General features: G+C 53.8%; 1 protein-coding gene across 1 annotated transcript; it reads left to right on the forward strand.

Moving 5' to 3' along the window:
- Positions 1-258: 258 nt before the first annotated feature.
- Positions 259-17,794, forward strand: TBC1D22B (TBC1 domain family member 22B). Its single transcript, XM_068995931.1, has 13 exons — positions 259-386; positions 4,241-4,297; positions 5,221-5,540; positions 6,396-6,575; positions 7,073-7,143; positions 7,544-7,672; positions 8,079-8,144; positions 9,035-9,149; positions 15,830-15,936; positions 16,283-16,358; positions 16,638-16,765; positions 16,992-17,087; positions 17,519-17,794. The coding sequence occupies exons 1-13, from the start codon at positions 331-333 to the stop codon at positions 17,645-17,647; spliced, it is 1,530 nt and encodes a 509-aa protein (XP_068852032.1). The 5' UTR covers positions 259-330; the 3' UTR covers positions 17,648-17,794.
- Positions 17,795-17,834: the final 40 nt, after the last annotated feature.

Below are 17,834 nucleotides of genomic sequence, written 5' to 3' on the forward strand. Positions count from 1 at the left end.
GTGGTGCCGCCCCGCGCCCCCCCCCCGCGTCCCCCCCATGGTCTCTCCCGCCCCTCCAGCGCAGCAGGCCCCGCCCCCCGCGCGCGCCACGGCCGTGCCCGCCTGCGATTGGCCGATCCGCGACGCCTCGCGCGCAGCGGCCAATGGCGGCGCTGGGCCCGCCCGGAGCAAAGATGGCGGCGCCGCGGGCTGCGGGCGGGCGGCCGTGAGGCGGCTGCGGGGGCCGCGCCTTGCTCCGCGCCCCGCGCCGCGCCGGGGGCCGGCCGGCCGGGGGTCCCCGCTCCCCGCTCGCGGGCTGGCCGGCCCGCCGGGCCCGCCCCGCCCTCCGCCATGGCGGCCGAGAGCGGCAGGCAGTTCTGGAAGCGGAGCGCCAAGCTGCCGGGCAGGTGAGCCCCGGGAAAGGGGTGCGAGGGCCGCGCCCCCGGCGCTCCGGCTGAGGGCTGGAGCCGTCGCTCTGCCTGGGGAAGGGGCTGTCACCCACCCTGGCTCTGGGGCTGAGGGTACCTCGAGGGATACCAGGCGGATCTGTCCTGGCTGCGGGGCTGAGAAGCTGGTTGGGGGCCCCGGGGTTCTTCCCTGGAATAGGGGGGATGCCGGGGCCACGCCAGGCTATGGGACGGGAATTTTGCTGGTGGAAGGCTTCATGTATAAGGGTCAAGGATAGGGTCAGAGCTGCTCCCTCATCTGTAGGACAAGGCAGGTTGTGTGGGGGCTGCGGGGACCCCCTGTGTGCCCCCCATGGGGAGCAGGATGGAGGGATCAGGGTGCCTTGGAGGCCTCTTCGGGGTGGTCTCAGAGCCAGGGCTGTACTGTCTTCCTTTCCACAGATACTGAAGAGAACATCCTTTCCCGAAGTCCTTAGAGGTGTCGCCTTGGGTGGCAGCAGCTCTGTCCCACAGGGGTGTCCCTGATAATGCATAGAACCCCCCATTATCCTCTCTGGTGTGGGATGTCGCTCCTGGTCCCCCTCTGCTCAAGAGGAAGGACTGTGAGGGCTCTGTTTGTAGCTCCTGTGCCTCAGTTCTTCTGGCTGTGATGTTCTGGTTCCTGTCAAGGCATCTCTACTCACTCAGGGATGGGAGAAACAAGTGAAATGTGTGATGGACATGGTATTTAGGAAGAAGAGGCTGGTATTGATGAAGGAGAGGCTCCCTACAACGCCTTGGGAGCAAGGCTCACATGGAAAGAGGGCATCCACCTCTCTGGGGAGGCTCTCTCAAGTGTTTTTCCTGCCTGGTGCTCCTTACTTTTGCTCTCATTTGCCTTATCTGAACCCTGCCCTTCGCCTCCTGGGGTACAGGTGCAGTCTGAAATGCTTAGTTGGCTTTAAATCCTGCTGGGCCAGTTAAATACCTCTTTCTAATGTGCTTTCACTCATCTGCTTGTCACTGTGCAGCTCCTTCAGGTTGGCTGGACAATCCATGTCTGCAGTAAGCAAAGGGAGAGCAAGGAGCTCTCTGTTCCTCCTCTGCTGCTCCTGTGGGAGGAAAATCCTGTGCTTTCCCTGGGTTATTTCCCAACTGCTCCTGTCTCTTATCCGAAGGTCTCAGCCCTGCTCTCAGCTGGTGGTCTTGGACACCACCTCTCTTCTGCATTTGGTGACTTTTGAGCTTTGCCTTGGAAACCCCAAACCAGGTGAACCGGTCTTGCCGGCAGCCGGTCCTGCCTGTGACACTCTGCATCTAGAAGATTTTGGCAGTGTTCTCTCCTGCTCCTAACTGCCTGCTTGGCAGATATCCTGGATCCAGGAGCCTTGTTACCTCCTGTGTGCTGGTGGTTTCCAGGGACAGTCACCAATAGGTCTTCAGCAACCTGACTCAGAAGGTGGAGGTGTGATGTGCTGCATCCGTAGTCGCTAGACATGAACCCCCCTTTCTTCTTTTTTGTCTGAGCTTTGAGAGACCCTCCTGTACAGATTCTTGGCTCTCTCCTTTCTTTCCCCTGACAATCTGGCAGAAGGAGGCTTTGTAGGGACTTGGATACTGTGTTAGCTTCCTTTTCCATGACACTTTGTGTGCTTGGTCACTTAGTTGTATTAGCTTTTATTTGCTAATAAAGTTTATTAGCTTTTGGTCCCTGTAGATTCAGGGTGGATTTTAGGTGTAGGTTTAGAACTGGTAAACAGTGTTTTGTTTTTCCAGTGCTGTCTTGAGGTTTTTTGCACTGGGAATTTTCTCCTTGATAATTTTCTAGGGATGTGTTGACAGAGTGCTCTGGTGTGTTGTCCTCTGCGATGTGTTGTTTATTCCCTGCTCTTCAGAGAGATGGGCAGCCAGGGTCTGGTGGGGTTATTTAAATGCTATTTTAAAAGGGGAGAAACAGCCTGCTGGAAATAAATATGTTCTGTGTCCAGAGGGGCAGTGACGTTTCATGGCTACGCTCTGCTGCAGTGTCAATAACCCACACCCTGTGATGATCCTGTGAGGTGTCACACGGGGAGCACAGACATTGTACCTCACACCATTGGTCACCCCTTGTGCCCTACACTGAACATCCAGGTAACAGGAAATACCTGTCCCAAAGAGTTTAAACTGGGACAGAACAGGGGACTTGTCCAGTCAGGCTGGGAGCACAGCTTAGATCAGCTTGAGATTCTTTGTTTGGGAATGTCTGGGTTGTAGGACTTTAAAAAGAGCTGTGTGCAGGTGGGACCCTCTGCCATTTTATCAAACATTGATTCAGAACCCCAGGAAAGGGTTTTCTCCCCCAGCACTGGCTGCCACATCCCCTCCTCTCTCTAACACACACGCTCATTGCTCTTGTGAAGTCCAGGCCTTCACAGGTGGATCAAAGCAGTTCCCCACTGGCAGCCTGTGGGTCCCTGACAAAAAGGAGCAGCCTTGTGCTGGCTATCATGGGACAGTGTGAGTTTGGTACTGGGTATGGGAGAGGCTCTGCTGGCTCCTGTCCTGCAGGGAGCTGCCACAAGTCATTGGGAAGCAGTGCTGATCTGGAGGGCTTGTTCTTCTTACTCATCATCTCTTTGCTATGTCCACCCGTGGAGGTACATCTGCTTAATTGCTGCCCTGACTTCCAGGTACTCATTAGTCATCACACGCTGTCCTAGGCTTAATCCTCGATGGATAAACACAGTGAGCCCTTCCAGCCACGAGGGACAACCACTGCAGTGGTGAGCCCACCCCTTGTTGGGCTGCTCCACCAGGATCTCTCTGTGTTGTGGTTGTTTCCAGCCTCTGCCCTGGCTCTCTGCATCTCTTCCTTGCCAGCTGGACCTGTTGCTTCTGCATCCTCAGCTTGTTCCCAGCGTGCTTTCCAGCTGCACCAGGCTGCCATCCCTCTCCTCCATGGCTGGGCTCTGCTGGTTTTACTGCCGGGCACCATCTGCAGCTCCTAGAAACCAGGCCAGCTCTATTGACCCAAGAGAAGCTTGTTCCTTGTGTGCCAGCTCTGAATGGGCCTTTGTCTCTGCCATGGCATTGCAGGACTTGTTTTCCAGAGGTTGTTTTCCAGGGTGGGGTGGCTGTGAATAGTTCCTCAAATGCAGGTGATAAGTCAGGATCCCTGTCTCACCTCCAGACTCTGCAAAACCAGCGATGAGTGTGTTTTTAGTGGCTCCTCTCTGAGGTGATGCTCCCCATGTAGGGCCTGGAGCCCTCAGGCTCCTTGTCCCAAGGAACTGAAAGAACTGAGATGTGGTGACTCATTTCAGGCCACATAGGAAGTAGTTGATTAAACCAGGATTTGGACCCGAGTCAAACCACATACTGTACCAGACATTCCTTCTCCTGTGGCACTGGCTGTGATCCTGGAGCCAGCATGGGGTTCAAACCCTAAAGTACATTTACGGAGGAGTCCCAGTGTCACTGCCTGGAGTCCTTCCCTGTCCCACAGTGCCTGGAAGGGTGAACTCCCAAAACTGGAAGTCCCCTTGCTGGAAAAGAGAATTAACTCGGTGTATGCAGCAGGTAGACTGAGACATGTGGTTGTTTGGAGTGAGCTGGTGGTGCAGAAAAGAGCAGATCTCAAATCCCAGCACAGGCGGGACAGGGCCTAAGAGTTTAAAGAAGGTTTCTCTTTGCTGCTGCAGAGAACAAGTCTTCATCTGAATGTGTCATTTTGGATCTAAGGCTTTTAAGTTAGAAGGTTTTTAAAGCTGCTTTTGGTCTTTCATTCAGCTCTCAATAGCAGGCAAGAAGCATGACCCAAGTTTAGGCTGAGATTATTTGTAGGACCTCTTTTTACAGCACCTTGGGTTTTTTTTCTTTTCCCCTTCCTGCAGCATTCAACCTGTCTATGGAGCACAGCATCCTCCACTGGATTCCCGGCTCACCAAAAAGTAAGTGTTTGTCTCCTGGAGATGCAGGCCACAAGGCCTGGCAGGTTCAGGGCTCAGTTCTGCAGTAGGTGGAGATCTCCAGCATCCCTGGCACTGTGATATTGCAACAAAGAAGGACAGCACTGGGATGTGGTGCTGCCTTGAGCTCTATGAAAGCTTGCAGGGAGAGCTTATCTGGTGCCCTTTATGGCCAGAAATCCACACAGTAACACCCACATCAAAGGAAAGACTTTTTTTTTTTTTTTTTTAGCAGTGGTGTCTGATCCTTCAGCTCCTCTTTGGATCTGGAGGAATTAAGGGAAAGGGAGGTAAAGCTGCCCAGCAGCTACGAGGCTGGAGAACTGCAGCAGGAAAAGGGAGAATTCTGGATCTGAACTGCCTCCTTGTCCCCATCTTGTGCTGTGTAGTGGTAAAAGTTCCCTGCTTCAGGTGGTGGACTTTGGCTCCTGTAGCTTAAGAGTAAATTCCTTCTGTGCCTGAGGAAAGACCCAGGCTGGTCTGGCTGCTGGGAACAAGTGCAGCTGTTTTGGGAGTGTCCATGGAAGGAGACCTGCTGTGTCTGACTTCTGACATGCCTCTCTCCAGGTTGCAAGCCCTATTTTTGGGTGTTAATCTACCTTTTTTGTGTAGGGTGGGGGAAGGCAGAGCTGGAGGAATTGTACCTGTCTCCCCTTTGCCCTTCTGAGCCAAGAAGCCTGGCACCTCTCCAGCTGTGTGCTGCCACTGTGGCTTCTGTGACTGCTGTCACAGCAGTCTGTGACAGCCACTCCTGGCAGTGGGCAGCCCAGAGAGACTTAACATATTCCTTAGGTCTGGGAGGAGGAACAGGGAAACTGGACAAAGGGAGTGAGGGCATGGGGAAAGGAAAGAAAATGAACTCATCCAACAGCACAGCTCTGATCCTGCTCCTCTCTGGCTTGCAGCTTCATCAAGGACCGCTCCAAGGCCAGTGGGCTCCCCATGAAAAGCAAGAAGGCCTCCAGCTTCCACGAGTTTGCCCGCAGTACCAGCGATGCCTGGGACATCGGGGATGACGAAGATGAGGACTTCTCCTCCTCCTCCTCCTCATCTTCTTTGCAAACTCTGAACTCTAAAGTGGCCAAGGCCACGGCAGCGCAGGTTTTGGAGAACCACAGCAAGCTACGGGTGAAGCCTGAGCGGTGCCAGCCTGCCCTCGGTGACCTGCCCACCAACTGCAAGGTCATCAAGTCCAGCAGCGAGGCCCAGCTCTCCAGGACCTCTGGTAAGAGCCATCTTCAGGAGCAGCCTCGTGCTCCAGTGCTTTCCCGCTTGGCCACTGAATTCAACTGCTTGTTGCTACTCATAGTGTGGGCAAGAGGCTGTGACACAGCCCATAAGCACAAGAGAGACTTTTTCTTCCTTTTAGTATCCTGTACTCCAAGGAGCCATTTTCAGAGCCCTGGCTTTAATGCTTGTGCCCTCAGCTGCTCAATATCCTGCATACAGGCATGTCTGTCTGTACCAGAGTATTCCATGTTCTGGGTGCTAAGTCAGTTTTGAGATCTGTTAAGTTCTTGCTGAGATTTGCTCACTGTCTGCTTCCTCTGTGTCTTGGTGTGCCGCGTTTAGCAAAGGTCTGGGTGAGGTCCTGTTGACACAGCTTGGGCAGGGAATTTGGCAGCAGCAGCTCCTGCTCGCTCTGCCTTGTCTGCCTGTGCAGTGAGAGTACCCCAGGAGGTGGCACTGGCAGCCCACCAGCTCCTCTGTCTGCACTAGCAATTAGCTTGATTGGGTGTTTGGATCACTGGAGAGCAGAGGGATCTGAAGGTCAGTTCTGCCTTGTCTCTTGTGTCCTACCCATGCCTTCCCCTGCGCAGAGGGAAGTCTGATCCACTTGCAGCCAGGTGTCTGGATGCAGGAGGAAGAAAGAGAGGCAGAAATGGGGGGAAGTGATGGAAGACCTACAACAGATGCCTGTGAACTGCTGATCCATTGGAGTGGACCAGTGATGCTGTTCCATGGTGCTGAGGAACAGAAGGGTGAAATCTGCAGTGTCTGACAGTGGCTGGAAGAGCGAGGTGGGGTTGGAGAGGTGGAACCTCCTTCCCCAGCTCAGTGCAGCATCTGGTCCTTGCAGAGGAGGCCTGTGTGCGGAGTCCCCTGCAGAAGCAGCAGTCCCTTCCCCTCCGGCCTGTCATTCCACTTGTGGCTCGAATCTCTGACCAAAACGCCTCTGGGGCTCCCCCCATGACTGTGAGGGAGAAAACGCGCCTGGAGAAGTTCCGGCAGCTCCTTTCCAGCCACAACACCGACCTGGGTGAGTGGGGCAGAATGAAGGTGCCTCTGGGTGGGCAGGGGAAGGCAGAGGGGGCCTGCTGCCTGCATCAGGTCTGCTTCAGGGTGGAAAAAATTACTGCCTGCAGTTGTACCAGGTGGGATGTTTGCAAGAATCTGCAAACTCTCTGTTGGCAGATGATGATGTCCTCCAACCACTTCCTGTCTGTCCCTAATCATTCTCCATCTTTCACATGATGGTTGGGATCACTGGGGGCTGTTGGGCTCTGCATGAGAACTGAGGTCCTGGCACATTGGTGACCCTGCAGCTCCCAGTTCTGTGCCCAAGCTGGGCTGAAATCATCTCTACTCTCCTTGCAGTAGACCCACATCCCCAGTCATTGCTAGTGTGGGAGCCTTCCTGGAGGCTCATTGTCTCCAGAGCCTGCAGGAGCAGACTGGGCTTTCCTCTCCTTCTAGGTGTAGTGGTGCCTGGACGTGCCTAGGATCTAATCCATTGCCACCACTGTCCGTTTGCAGATGAGCTGAGAAAATGCAGCTGGCCTGGTGTGCCCAGAGAGGTCCGGCCTGTGACGTGGAGACTGCTCTCAGTAAGTACTGGGAGCTGTGACCCCGCAGTCTGGGGGGACTGTGCCACGTCAGGGACATGTGCTCCATGTGTCCCACAGCCAGCTTTGCTTGTGTGTTCCCAGTGCCCAGCTTACAGGTGAGCTGTAGGGTTTTTTTGGTCAGGGAGTGTCATTGCTGCATCCTCTTTGAGCTCAAAGCTCAGATTGGTGGGGGGACTGGGTGGTTCACGCTCTTTTGGGAAACTGAACCTGATGAAGTTGGGTTTCTCCAAGATCAGGGACTGGAAAAGGCCAAATTCCATGAAAGCTCTTTCCCCAGCTCCTGAGTTGTGTGCCTGATGTTTCTGGGTGCACAGCTGGCAGGATTTCAAGGGCTGGTGAGGAAAGAGGGTCTGCCCTGAGCTGAGTTTTCCCAATTCAGGGCTATCTCCCCGCCAACTCGGAGCGCCGGAAGCTGACCCTGCAGCGGAAAAGGGAGGAGTACTTTGGCTTCATCCAGCAGTACTACGACTCCCGGAATGAGGAGCACCACCAGGACACCTACAGACAGGTAGGAACCTCCTCTGCCTTTCTGCTTTGGGTATAGCCCTTTCCTCTCTCTTGCTGCTGCTTCTCCCCGTGGGTAGGGTCATGCCAGGACTTGCTCTAGCTGTAGCTGGGAGGAGTCTTCTCTTTGGGGAAGAGGCACCGTGGTTCTGTCCTTGTTAGTTTAAGCTTTTCCTAAATTGATCTAAGACTAAATTTCAGCTCTGAACTACCTGCCTGCATGTGAGCAGAGCACACTGCAGATACCTGTAGATTATTTTGTCAGTACAGTTGTCATAGGTAGCCCTCACTGGGCTTGTCAGCTCTTGCCTGGGGGAACACTGATGGTGGATTCCCCTCTGTTAGCCTGTGATGAGTTATTGTGCCCCTGGAAAGCACAGCTGGTGTGTGTAACCCACCTTCTTTTCCAGATCCACATTGACATTCCAAGGACCAACCCACTCATTCCCCTCTTCCAGCAGCCACTCGTCCAGGAGGTAAGGGGGGGGGGTGAAGCTCCTGCCCTACATTTGCCATGGGATGTGTGTGTGGAGTGAGGCCAGCACTGCTCCTAGTGAGTTAACTTTGTGAGGAAACTTCCCTGCCTGACAGCTCCCAATGCAAATACCTCCTGGAACTGTCTGGTCTTGTCCCATGTTTCTGGAAGACATCAAACTTGGAGCTTGGGGGTTATGAGATGATCTCTTCTTTGGCAAGATGGAGCCAAGAGCTGGTAAAAAACCTGAAGCTTTTGTTTTGAGACAAATTGAAGGCATTTGAACCAGAACACAGGATAGTTCTGTTTTGCTTCAAAACCTTTTTTATGGGAGCTACCGGGCAGGGATGGGTTCGAGAGGTGGCCAGGAGGTGTGGGCACCTGTCCTCTCTGGAAACAAGCTCAGTGTGTGTATGTGGTGTGTCAGAGCATGGTGTCCAGGGGGTTGGGGCAGTCTGGGAATGCTGGTTGTTGTGAGGGAGGCTGCTCTGTTGGGAACTGTCCTGATCTGTGTTTTTCTGGAAGTACTGTGCTGATACCTCATCTTCACACCTGATGTTCAGCCAAGGACGCTGCTCTGCCAAGAGGCAGCCCTGTCCTGTGGATATTAAGCTATCTGGGTCTTGAAAAGTTGGGTTTGCCTTTCTTCAGGCAGAGGTTTTGATGAGGAGCCTGGACTGTCTTGTCTGAAGAGTGGGCTGGCCTGTGTATGGGATCTGTGGATCACACAGGAGTTTCTCTTAGGACTTTTATGCTTCTAACCCTACCTTACTGCTACAGAAAAGCCTGTCAGTGCATGGTCTGCACTCCCTGAGCTTAGCAGTTATGCTTTTCTGCCTTCCCTTTGTGCATGGCTAATGCAGGTACCTGCTTTCCCTCATTCTTCCTTAGATTTTTGAGAGAATCCTGTTTATCTGGGCCATTCGCCACCCAGCCAGCGGCTATGTGCAGGGCATCAATGACCTGGTCACCCCGTTCTTTGTCGTGTTCCTCTCTGAGCACGTTGGTAAGTGACACTTGCTGCTCCAAGCACTCCTGACCACGGGGTTTGCAATGGTGTGAAATGCTGGCATGAGGAAAACTCGCTTTGCTGGAGAAGGGGATGATGTACTCCTCCTTCAGAGTGCCTGGGCCAGGCTGGAGTTGTATTTTGACCTCTTGTATCTCTGCTCCCTGGCTGAATTGACTTCAGTTTCATAATCTTGCTGAGCCCCACAGAAGGTTAAGTGCTAAGGGTGGGTTTGCATTTCAGTGTACTCACCAACCTCTCAGCTTGGAGGGCAGTGGGATCTTTTAGGCACTGAGGGAGTTCAGGCAAAGCCCTGATATATGGAGTTGGGAGGAGGGTCTTGCTCTAAAAGCTTGGACTTGGGAGACAGTTCCTGCTCTAGGAGGAATAAGTGAAATATAAAGAGACCCTGCCAAGAATGTGAAATAAACTATTTAAATACAGATTCCCTCCATTGCTGCTAGTACAGGTGTGTTTCTCAAACTGAGAGTTTCAGAAAGCAAACTGACTTCTCCCTGCTGCTTCTGGATTTCTTGTCAGCCGCTTGCTTTTACCTGGAGATCAAGTCCTTTCCACCCATCATGCTTTTATTCTTTCTCTGGCTCTAGCTGTGTTTTGGAGTTGACATTAATGCTGGGATGTCATAATCCCCATGTTTAAAGGCTCTTAGTTTTCACTGTAAATAGAAGGAAAAACGAATTTATAAGACTGTATTAGTGACAGAAATCCTGTTGAATAAATATTTTTAAGGTTTTATCCAAAAGTTGAAGTGTTGAAGTGAGTGAAAGCCTTCCACTATCAAGCTGAGGCTTTGTAAACTAGTGCTGATCTGCCTCTGCTGAGGGCCTTGTGAAGAGCTGAGCCACCTTGCTTGCCACTGAGACAGCCAGTGTGCTCAGGGTTGATCCCTGGGCAGTGCTGTTGCTCCTCACAGCCTGAAGGAGAAAGCACCAAATGTGTCTCTGATGGCAGCTGGAGTGAATTCCCTTCTGTGGGAAGAGCAGGTCAGATCTGAGCAGGTTCCCTGTGAGAGGCTTCTCCTGTGGCCTGAGCAGCATCCATGGCATTTAGTCCTGGCAGAGACCACTTGCTCAGGATTGATTTATTGGGTTAGAAGGAGAGCTGTGCACAGTGAGTGACCCAGGCAAGAAGGGAGCTGGTGTGAAGCATCAGAGCTGCCTGTGGGTACGTGGTGTGACTTCTGCAGTCCTGTACCCTGGTGGGTGCTAGGGCTCAGCTCTCCCTGCATGTGGCAGCAGAGTTCATGCTGCATTGGCCCTGTCAGGCTCTGTGCTGGGTTCGTACTTCTCACCATCCTTCAGGGCTGTTTTCACTCCTGATTGAAGCTTCCTCTCTGGATGTGGCCTTCCTGTTTCCAGCTCTCTCTGAAACTTGGGTTGGAGGGAAAAATTCCTCTGCAGGACCAGTTGAGCTGAATTTGGCCAAGCAACAACAACCCTTTTGTCTCCAGAGCCTGGGACTGAAAGCCAGCCTTTAGGTCACAAGCTGTTGTGGTGCCTACCTGCTCCCTGGTGTAGCAGTCAGAGTTAAAAGACAAATCAATAATTGCCTTTAATGTCCGTGGGAAAGAGCTGGCAGTGGTCAGTCCCTCATAACCCCTCTGCAACAGGATTTAAGTAGTTGGTTTGGAGCCTCCTCTCTACAGCTGCCTTTGCAGACAGGCCCCTGAGGAGCTGGGCAGGGCAGGGCTGAGGGCTCTCCATGCTGGATCATTAATTTTCAGGATCCTTGGAGCCTGGATCAGCTCAGTCTGTGCTGCACCCAAGTTCTTGCAGCCAGAGAGGCCTTGCACAGTTTGGTAATCCTTGTGCAGCCTGTACCAAGGGACAGCTCACCTTTCTGTGGGAAGTCTCTTGCTCAAGGGAAATTCTCCCTGTATTTTCCCAGCTGTATCTTCCTTGGGAAAGGGAACAGCTTGTATTGCTCAGGCACCCCCTGCCCACAGAGCCACTGAGGGCTCACACAGCTGTGTGGCACCTGCAGGTATTCCCATGCTCACAGGTGGGTGTACAACTGGCCTGGAAAATTTCCCCTTGCATTTTCCCTTGCTCTGGGAAGTTGGCACCAGCCCTGGCTCCATCCTCAAATCTCTTGGGTTTGCTGCTCCTGCTCTCCTTTCAGAGCAGGTGTTTTGTTGACCACGAGATCCTCAAAGGAACCCACTGTGCTGCCAGCCGGCTCCTCTGCTTGGCTGCCCACCGTGTCCCCTGGGATGTTGGAATCAGAGCTTCTGAAGGGCTGTCCCCCACAGCCGGGACCACTGCAGCTCTCTGGGGACCGTGGGGTGCCCATGTGACTCAGAGCTGACGGCCAGAGGTGGGAGATCACAAGCTGGTGATGTTGTTTAGCTGTGAAACACAAGGCCAGGATGACACCCTGATCTTCTACTGTCCAATCCAGGGGCTTCTCATGAAGCAGTCTCACAGGCTGGTCCCCACTGCCAAGTTCATTGTAGGCTTCTGACCCATCATCCTGTGATTTGGGGAGGTATTGCATTTGCAGACAACAAATCCTCTTTTCTGCAGATCAGTTAAAATCTCTCCTTGGAGCTCAGCAGCTGATTAATGTGTCTGGTTGATAATGTCTGCACTCTACGTTTTATCAGCCCAAGGCCTGAAACATCCTTCACTGGTCTGGTCTGGCATCTCCTGCAAGGGTTGGAAAGGGAAAATGGGAATGGGGAAAAGGAGTGTGGTTTAGGCAGGGAATGGTTTGTAGCTTGTCAGTCACTTCCAGGGAACAGTTCAGCAGCTTCCTTTGTTTGAAGTTGACACAAACAATGGAACAGTCAGCAGTTACCCAACAAACTCCAGCCCTTGTGTGCAGAGGCATTAAATACAGCTGGCTCGGGCAGTGGTGAGAGCAGTTCGGCCACACTGCAGTGCCTTTGTCTTGATGCCTTTCCATCATCGCCATGGAAGGTGCCGGAAGGATGTGGGCCTCTCCAGGTCCTGAAGGAGGGGAACTGAGGGGAAAACATTCACAGGAAGCTGTTTCTTCTGCTTCTTCTAGCTGCCCTGGATGCTCTGGGGCCTGGATGACCCCTTTATTAACCTGCATCTCCTGAGCCTGCCTGAAGGCATCCCACTGACGCTGTTTGCCTCTTCCTTCTGAGCAATGCCTTGAATCCTGGGTGTGTGTGCTCCTTTGACCAGCTCCAGAAAACACCAGCTAGGCTGAGGCAGGGAGAAGCTCATCCCCAGAGTTTTCCAGTCCTTATCTGAACTCCCCTGACCCCTTCTGCCAGTTGAGACCAGTTGCTTTTCCCACACTTGCATCCACCCAGTCTGGATCCAAACCTCCTGCTTCTTGCAGGTGGTGGGCAGACTGCAGTGCACCCTTGGCAGGTGGGATAGGTTTAACTGCTGTGTTTTCTCCTCTCCCCCAACATGGCAAACTGGCTCACCTCTTGTGATGCTCTCCCTGCCTCCTGCATGGACACCACTGCCTCAGCTACTTGGCAGCAAGCATGGAAGCTTTGGGCCCCTGCCACTGAGCAATCCAAAGCTGGAGTGATTCTTCCTCCTGACTGATGGCTTCTGCTGCAGGTGCTGCTGAGGAAGAGCTTGAGGGAGGTGTTGAAGGTGCAGGAGCAGCTGAGCTTGTTGGTGGTGCCTTCTGGATGGGCACAAGCTCCCAGGACCTCTAGGGAGGATGGGGATGTAGAGAGATGTTGTGGCAGCTGAGGAATTGGGGCAGGAATGACACCTCAGCACCTCCTGGAGGAAACCATACCCCCGTTTTTCCAGGTGATCAGAGAGGGCATAACAAGCACAGGCACTGAGGTTTCAGTCCCTCCCAGCTCAGGTCCTGCAGCCCCTCTGCTGAGTCACGCCCAGCTCTCAGGGCTTGTGTTTGCATTTAGGATGGCAGTGACAAAGCTCAAGTGAGTTCAGCATCCCCAGGTTGTGTCAGTGCTGGCCCTGCAGCCTCTCCCAGTGCTCTCTGCCTGTGTGACACCACTTCCATCCCTGATTCCAGGCCTTGCATAAGAGGTTGTTCCAGCTTTGGGACCTGTCTGGCACCACACCAGGGCTGTAGAGGGGAGCAGTGCCATGGGAAGTATTGATCTTGTTTGCCTCTAACTGGCTTTGTCACTAAATCCTAATCACAGTCCAATGAAGACACTCTTTCCCTGCACGTAGGAGCAGAAACTTGGGTGATGGGAATGGGGACACTTGTGTCACCACTCATCAGCCTCTCCTGACCTCCAGTTTTGTCCTGGGCCTGGGGCTCACTGCGTGCAGTGCAGACTTGCCCAGAGCTGTGGGAATTTGTGAGCTGAGGCTGGGCTTAACTCTCCTCCAGCTGTCCAGTCCTGCCCTGAGCCCCCTCTGCTCTCCAGAATACGGGGAGTCATTAAAGCCTCCCTGTGGAAAGCAGGGATGTGGGTGCACAGAGCCCTGGCTTCTCTGGTCTTTCCCTTCTCCTGTGTCCTCCTTGAGCCCTTTTGAAACGTCACTCACAGAACTTTGCTTTTGTTGAGCTCTTGTTATCCCTGGGCTCCGTGTGGCACTGCTGTAGGTGGCTGTCACCAAGCCAGTGGCTTCCTTTCAGTCCCTGTCACAGCCATATGTTGGTATCTCCTTTCCATGAGGCCTCTTTAGTGCTGCTGCTAAGCAGGTCTTTGTGCTGAGCCCCACCAGAGACCTGGGGTTCGGTTCACAGCCTCTTGCAGTGTGTGTTGCCTCCTGCTGGGGATCTCCTGCCACTGTTCTGCTTTAACACGGGGGTGCTGGCAGAGCTGCTCCTCCTGTCCCCATGCTGGTGCAAGGAGCAGGGTGTTCCCCATCACCTGGGCAGGTCACCATGTCTCCTTCTCCATCGTGGTCCTCCATCCATGGGCAGGTCTTTGCACAGGGCTCATTCCCTCAGGGCTGAGCCTGCCTCTGCCACCAGTTCTGGGTGTCCACGTCCTGCTCCTTTGCCTGCCCATCCACCTTCCTCTCTGTGAGACCTCAGGAAGGAGATGGACACTAAACATATTCTGCCTGCCTGTCTCCCTGCCTGGACCCTTTGAGACTGTCTATAGAGAAGGCAGCAGAAGAGTGACAGTTTTGGATGGTGATGATGATGTGCAGCTGGAAAACAGCGTTGCTGCTCTTTCTGCAGTACAAGATAGTGAGATTAGTGCTTGACCAGCTCTTGTTTGTCCCTAGAGCTCCTGGTGGCAGTTTGCTCTGGAGCTGAGCTCTGCCCCAGAGGAGAAGCAGAGGTGGGAGCAGTGTTGGAGTCACTGACTGTCCTGCCCTTCCTCCTTCAGGCAGGACCTGCTGGTGTTGGTTTTCACCAGCCTGTGGCAGTGCCCTGCAGTGTATCTGAGCCAAGAGGGTGGCCTGGCTCCAGCCCCGAGCCCCATCTTCTCCTTCTCTTGTTTTTTCCCAAGGATTTCTGAGCCTCTGAACTTGGAACAGGGCCAGTTGAGCCCTGTTATTTGTTGATCTGATTCAGTGGCGTGACAACAGCGTGGTGGGTGCTCTCTTCCCATGGAGAAAAGGAAGGGAACTGCTGGGTCAGCCAAGCCAGGAGGGCCAGACCTGTGTCTCCTGACTGTCTCCCCACCTCGGTCCCACTGCTTTCCCATGCCTGTTTCCCTCTCCAGCCACCAGGTTAAGGTGAGCCTGGCTTCGAGCCAGAGCAGGAGATTCTGCTCCAAACTCACCAGCACCACTGTCACTCCCTCCTCAAGGCATCTCTCCCTTACACTCCCTGGGGGTTCACAAGCCCATCTAAAAGCAAGAAGCCTTTTTCACTCTCTGAGAATCCTTTGGGGACAGAGCTGCCGCTGACCCTTGTGCTGTCAGACTCCCCCTGGGTATTAAAAAACAAACTTGCACAAATCTCTGCTTCCCCCACACCGAGGCTCTGCCATGCATGGGGCAGCTTCTGTTTGCTGGAGCTCTCCTGCCAGCCAGGCTCCAGGAGAGAGAGAGAAACCCCACGAAGCTGAGTCCTCTCTGTGCCACGTGGCCCAGCTGTCCCTGTGCTGGATTCAACTCCGTGCCTTTTTGCTGCCCAGGAAGATCTTTGCATGCTTCTGGCTCCTTGCAGCTATGCCTGAGGGTCCTGCTCTCCCTACAGAGGTTCCTGAAGCTTTGGCAGTTCTTTCTCATGGGTCCTCAAAGCTGGCAGCCTCCAGGCTGGGTGCCTCTGTTGTGCTTTGGTGAAGAATCCAGCTGGGAGTGGCAACTGGCAGCTCCCTTGTGCTGCCCCAAGCCAAGGGCAGAGTTTCCTTCTCTGGTTTCTGGCTGCAGTGAAGGTTTCCCCTTTCCCAGTTCTCCCTATGGTGCTCCCAGCTGGCAGAGACCTGCTGTCCCCCACGGCAGGTGTGCCCAAGGGGTTCCAATGTGCCAGAGCTTTGTCCCTGCACAGCCCTTGTCCCAGAAGGATGACAAAAGTACTGTGGGATCCCTCCTGTGGTTCCCTGGGGAGCTGGACTGGGTTCAGGGCATGGCCAGCAAGTCTTTTGGGGTTCTTCAGCTGAGTTGGAGGAGTAGGTGAGTGCACGGGTGCTGTGACTATGCCAGGCACACCCCTAACACACAGGGAGTCTTGCAGTGCCTCTTGCAAAGCTTTAGCCTGATAAAGCCCCTGGGTTTGTCCCATGTCCCTGGTGTCTCCCATCTCCCTGATGCTCTTCCCTCTCCCTTTTGCAGAGGAGGATGTGGAAAACTTTGACGTGACAAACCTGTCCCAGGATGTTTTACGGAGCATCGAAGCCGACAGCTTTTGGTGCATGAGCAAGCTGCTGGATGGGATACAGGTGAGCCTCTGGGGCCACAGGAGTTTCTTTGCCCTTGCTGGGGGAGCAGTGTGGTTGTCTCCTCTCCCTGTCTGGGTGAGTATTCTGCATGCTCCAGCATTAGGGAGATTTTGCTCCTTCCCTGAGCTGAATGTGTTAGTGAACTCTGGGGAGATGGGTGCTGTGGCTGTCCAGATGGCCCTGTCCTGACCAGGGAATTCACAGCAGGCAGACAATCCTGGTGCCCAAGAGCCCTGTCTCCTTGGCTCATGATAATCTCATCTCCCTGTCCAACTGCTGATCTGGGTTTGATCATTTCTAGCTGTTGTTAAAGCTGCTGCTTCTGACTCGGGGCCTCTCCCCACAGGACAACTACACCTTTGCACAGCCAGGGATCCAGAAGAAAGTCAAAGCCCTGGAGGAGCTGGTCAGCAGGATCGATGGTAGGTGACACAGGAATCTGGTCAGGTTTGTCACAACAGAGGGAGGACTCCTTTGTGAGAACTCTCGGGGCAGGGGTAGACACTTCCTACAACACTCATGGAACCAGGGCAGGGCAGGGTCAGCCAGAAACCTCCTGGTGACAGCACAGGGTGAGCAGAGGAGGAATTCAGGAGAAAAAGGTCTCAGCCTGAAAGTGTGAAAGCCACTGTGCTGTGAGCAGTGTGCTGGAGCTGGGGCACTGTGAGCCCCAGGTGTGTAAGTGAAATGTGCTGTTTCAGAGCAGGTACATAATCACTTTAGGAAGTACGAGGTCGAGTACCTGCAGTTTGCCTTTCGCTGGATGAACAACCTGCTCATGAGGGAGCTGCCCCTCCGCTGCACCATCCGCCTCTGGGACACCTACCAGGTATGCAGGCTCCACTGACCCCCCTGCTTGGCTTGTCACTGTCACTTGTGTCCCTGTCCCCAGGGGGACAGAGGTTTCCTGGCACCAGCTGAGGGGCACAAAGCAGGGTGGCCCCAGGATGTTTACAGCCAGCTGGGTGATGGGTGACCCAGTAGGACATCTGTGTCTGGGGAAGTTGTTCTGCAGCTGAGCTGCTGGAGCTCACTCAGAGTTTTGCTGTCCACAGTCAGAGCCAGAAGGATTCTCCCATTTCCACCTGTACGTCTGCGCTGCCTTCTTGATAAAGTGGCGGAAAGAGATCCTGGATGAGGAAGACTTCCAAGTAAGAGCCTGAAGTTGGGGGTGATTCCCTGGGTGTGGAGGGGAGGGAATTGCTCTGGTTGGGAGCCCAGTGTGGACATAGACAACTGTCAGAGCTGGCTCCAAGAACATCTGGTCTCAGGAGCTTTGCCTAGAAGTAACTTGCCTTGGTGATGACAGAGAACGGAGCTGTTGAGGGTTCAAACATCCCATTCCAGCTCTGATCACAGTGTTTGCCCTCCTGTGTCCAGCTGTAACCCTGGAATAGCATCCTTTATTTCAAGGGGCTTGGGGTGCTTCACTAGTTCAGATCTAGACACAAGCACATCTTAATGAGCCTTTCAGACCTGTGTTACTGAGTGCAGCTGCCACTGGTCAGGCTGGCCCCAAGCCTGCGCTGGATCTGTGCTCTGCCTTCACCCTCTCTAAACTAAACATCTTCCCCTCTTCCAGGGCCTTTTGATGTTGCTCCAAAACCTGCCCACAATACACTGGGGTAACGAAGAGATTGGGCTGCTGCTGGCTGAAGCCTACAGACTCAAGTACATGTTTGCAGATGCCCCAAACCATTACCGCCGATAGGTGCCCAGATGGCTCCTCTCTCCCGTGCCCGCCCCTTGTCCTCGCCCGATCTGATCACTGTGGCATTTTTGTCATCCCAAGTCCTCGGATACTCCAGCCAGGAGCTGCTCCTTGCTGTACAAAGCTCACCTGGACTCTTGTCTTAACTCTGAACGTGTGCCTGTCTGCCACTCCATGCGCCTGGATG

Source organism: Aphelocoma coerulescens, chromosome 26 (assembly GCF_041296385.1).
Source record: "Aphelocoma coerulescens isolate FSJ_1873_10779 chromosome 26, UR_Acoe_1.0, whole genome shotgun sequence".
In the NCBI taxonomy this organism is placed as follows: domain Eukaryota; kingdom Metazoa; phylum Chordata; class Aves; order Passeriformes; family Corvidae; genus Aphelocoma; species Aphelocoma coerulescens.

Bases quoted from the DNA above. Each gene is read 5' to 3' on its own strand.
- TBC1D22B (XM_068995931.1), top strand. From the start codon at position 331: ATGGCGGCCGAGAGCGGCAGGCAGTTCTGGAAGCGGAGCGCCAAGCTG. The intron at 7,673-8,078 runs GTAGGAACCTCC...CTTCTTTTCCAG, and splicing joins ACCAGGACACCTACAGACAG to ATCCACATTGACATTCCAAG. The intron at 9,150-15,829 runs GTAAGTGACACT...TCCCTTTTGCAG, and splicing joins GTTCCTCTCTGAGCACGTTG to AGGAGGATGTGGAAAACTTT.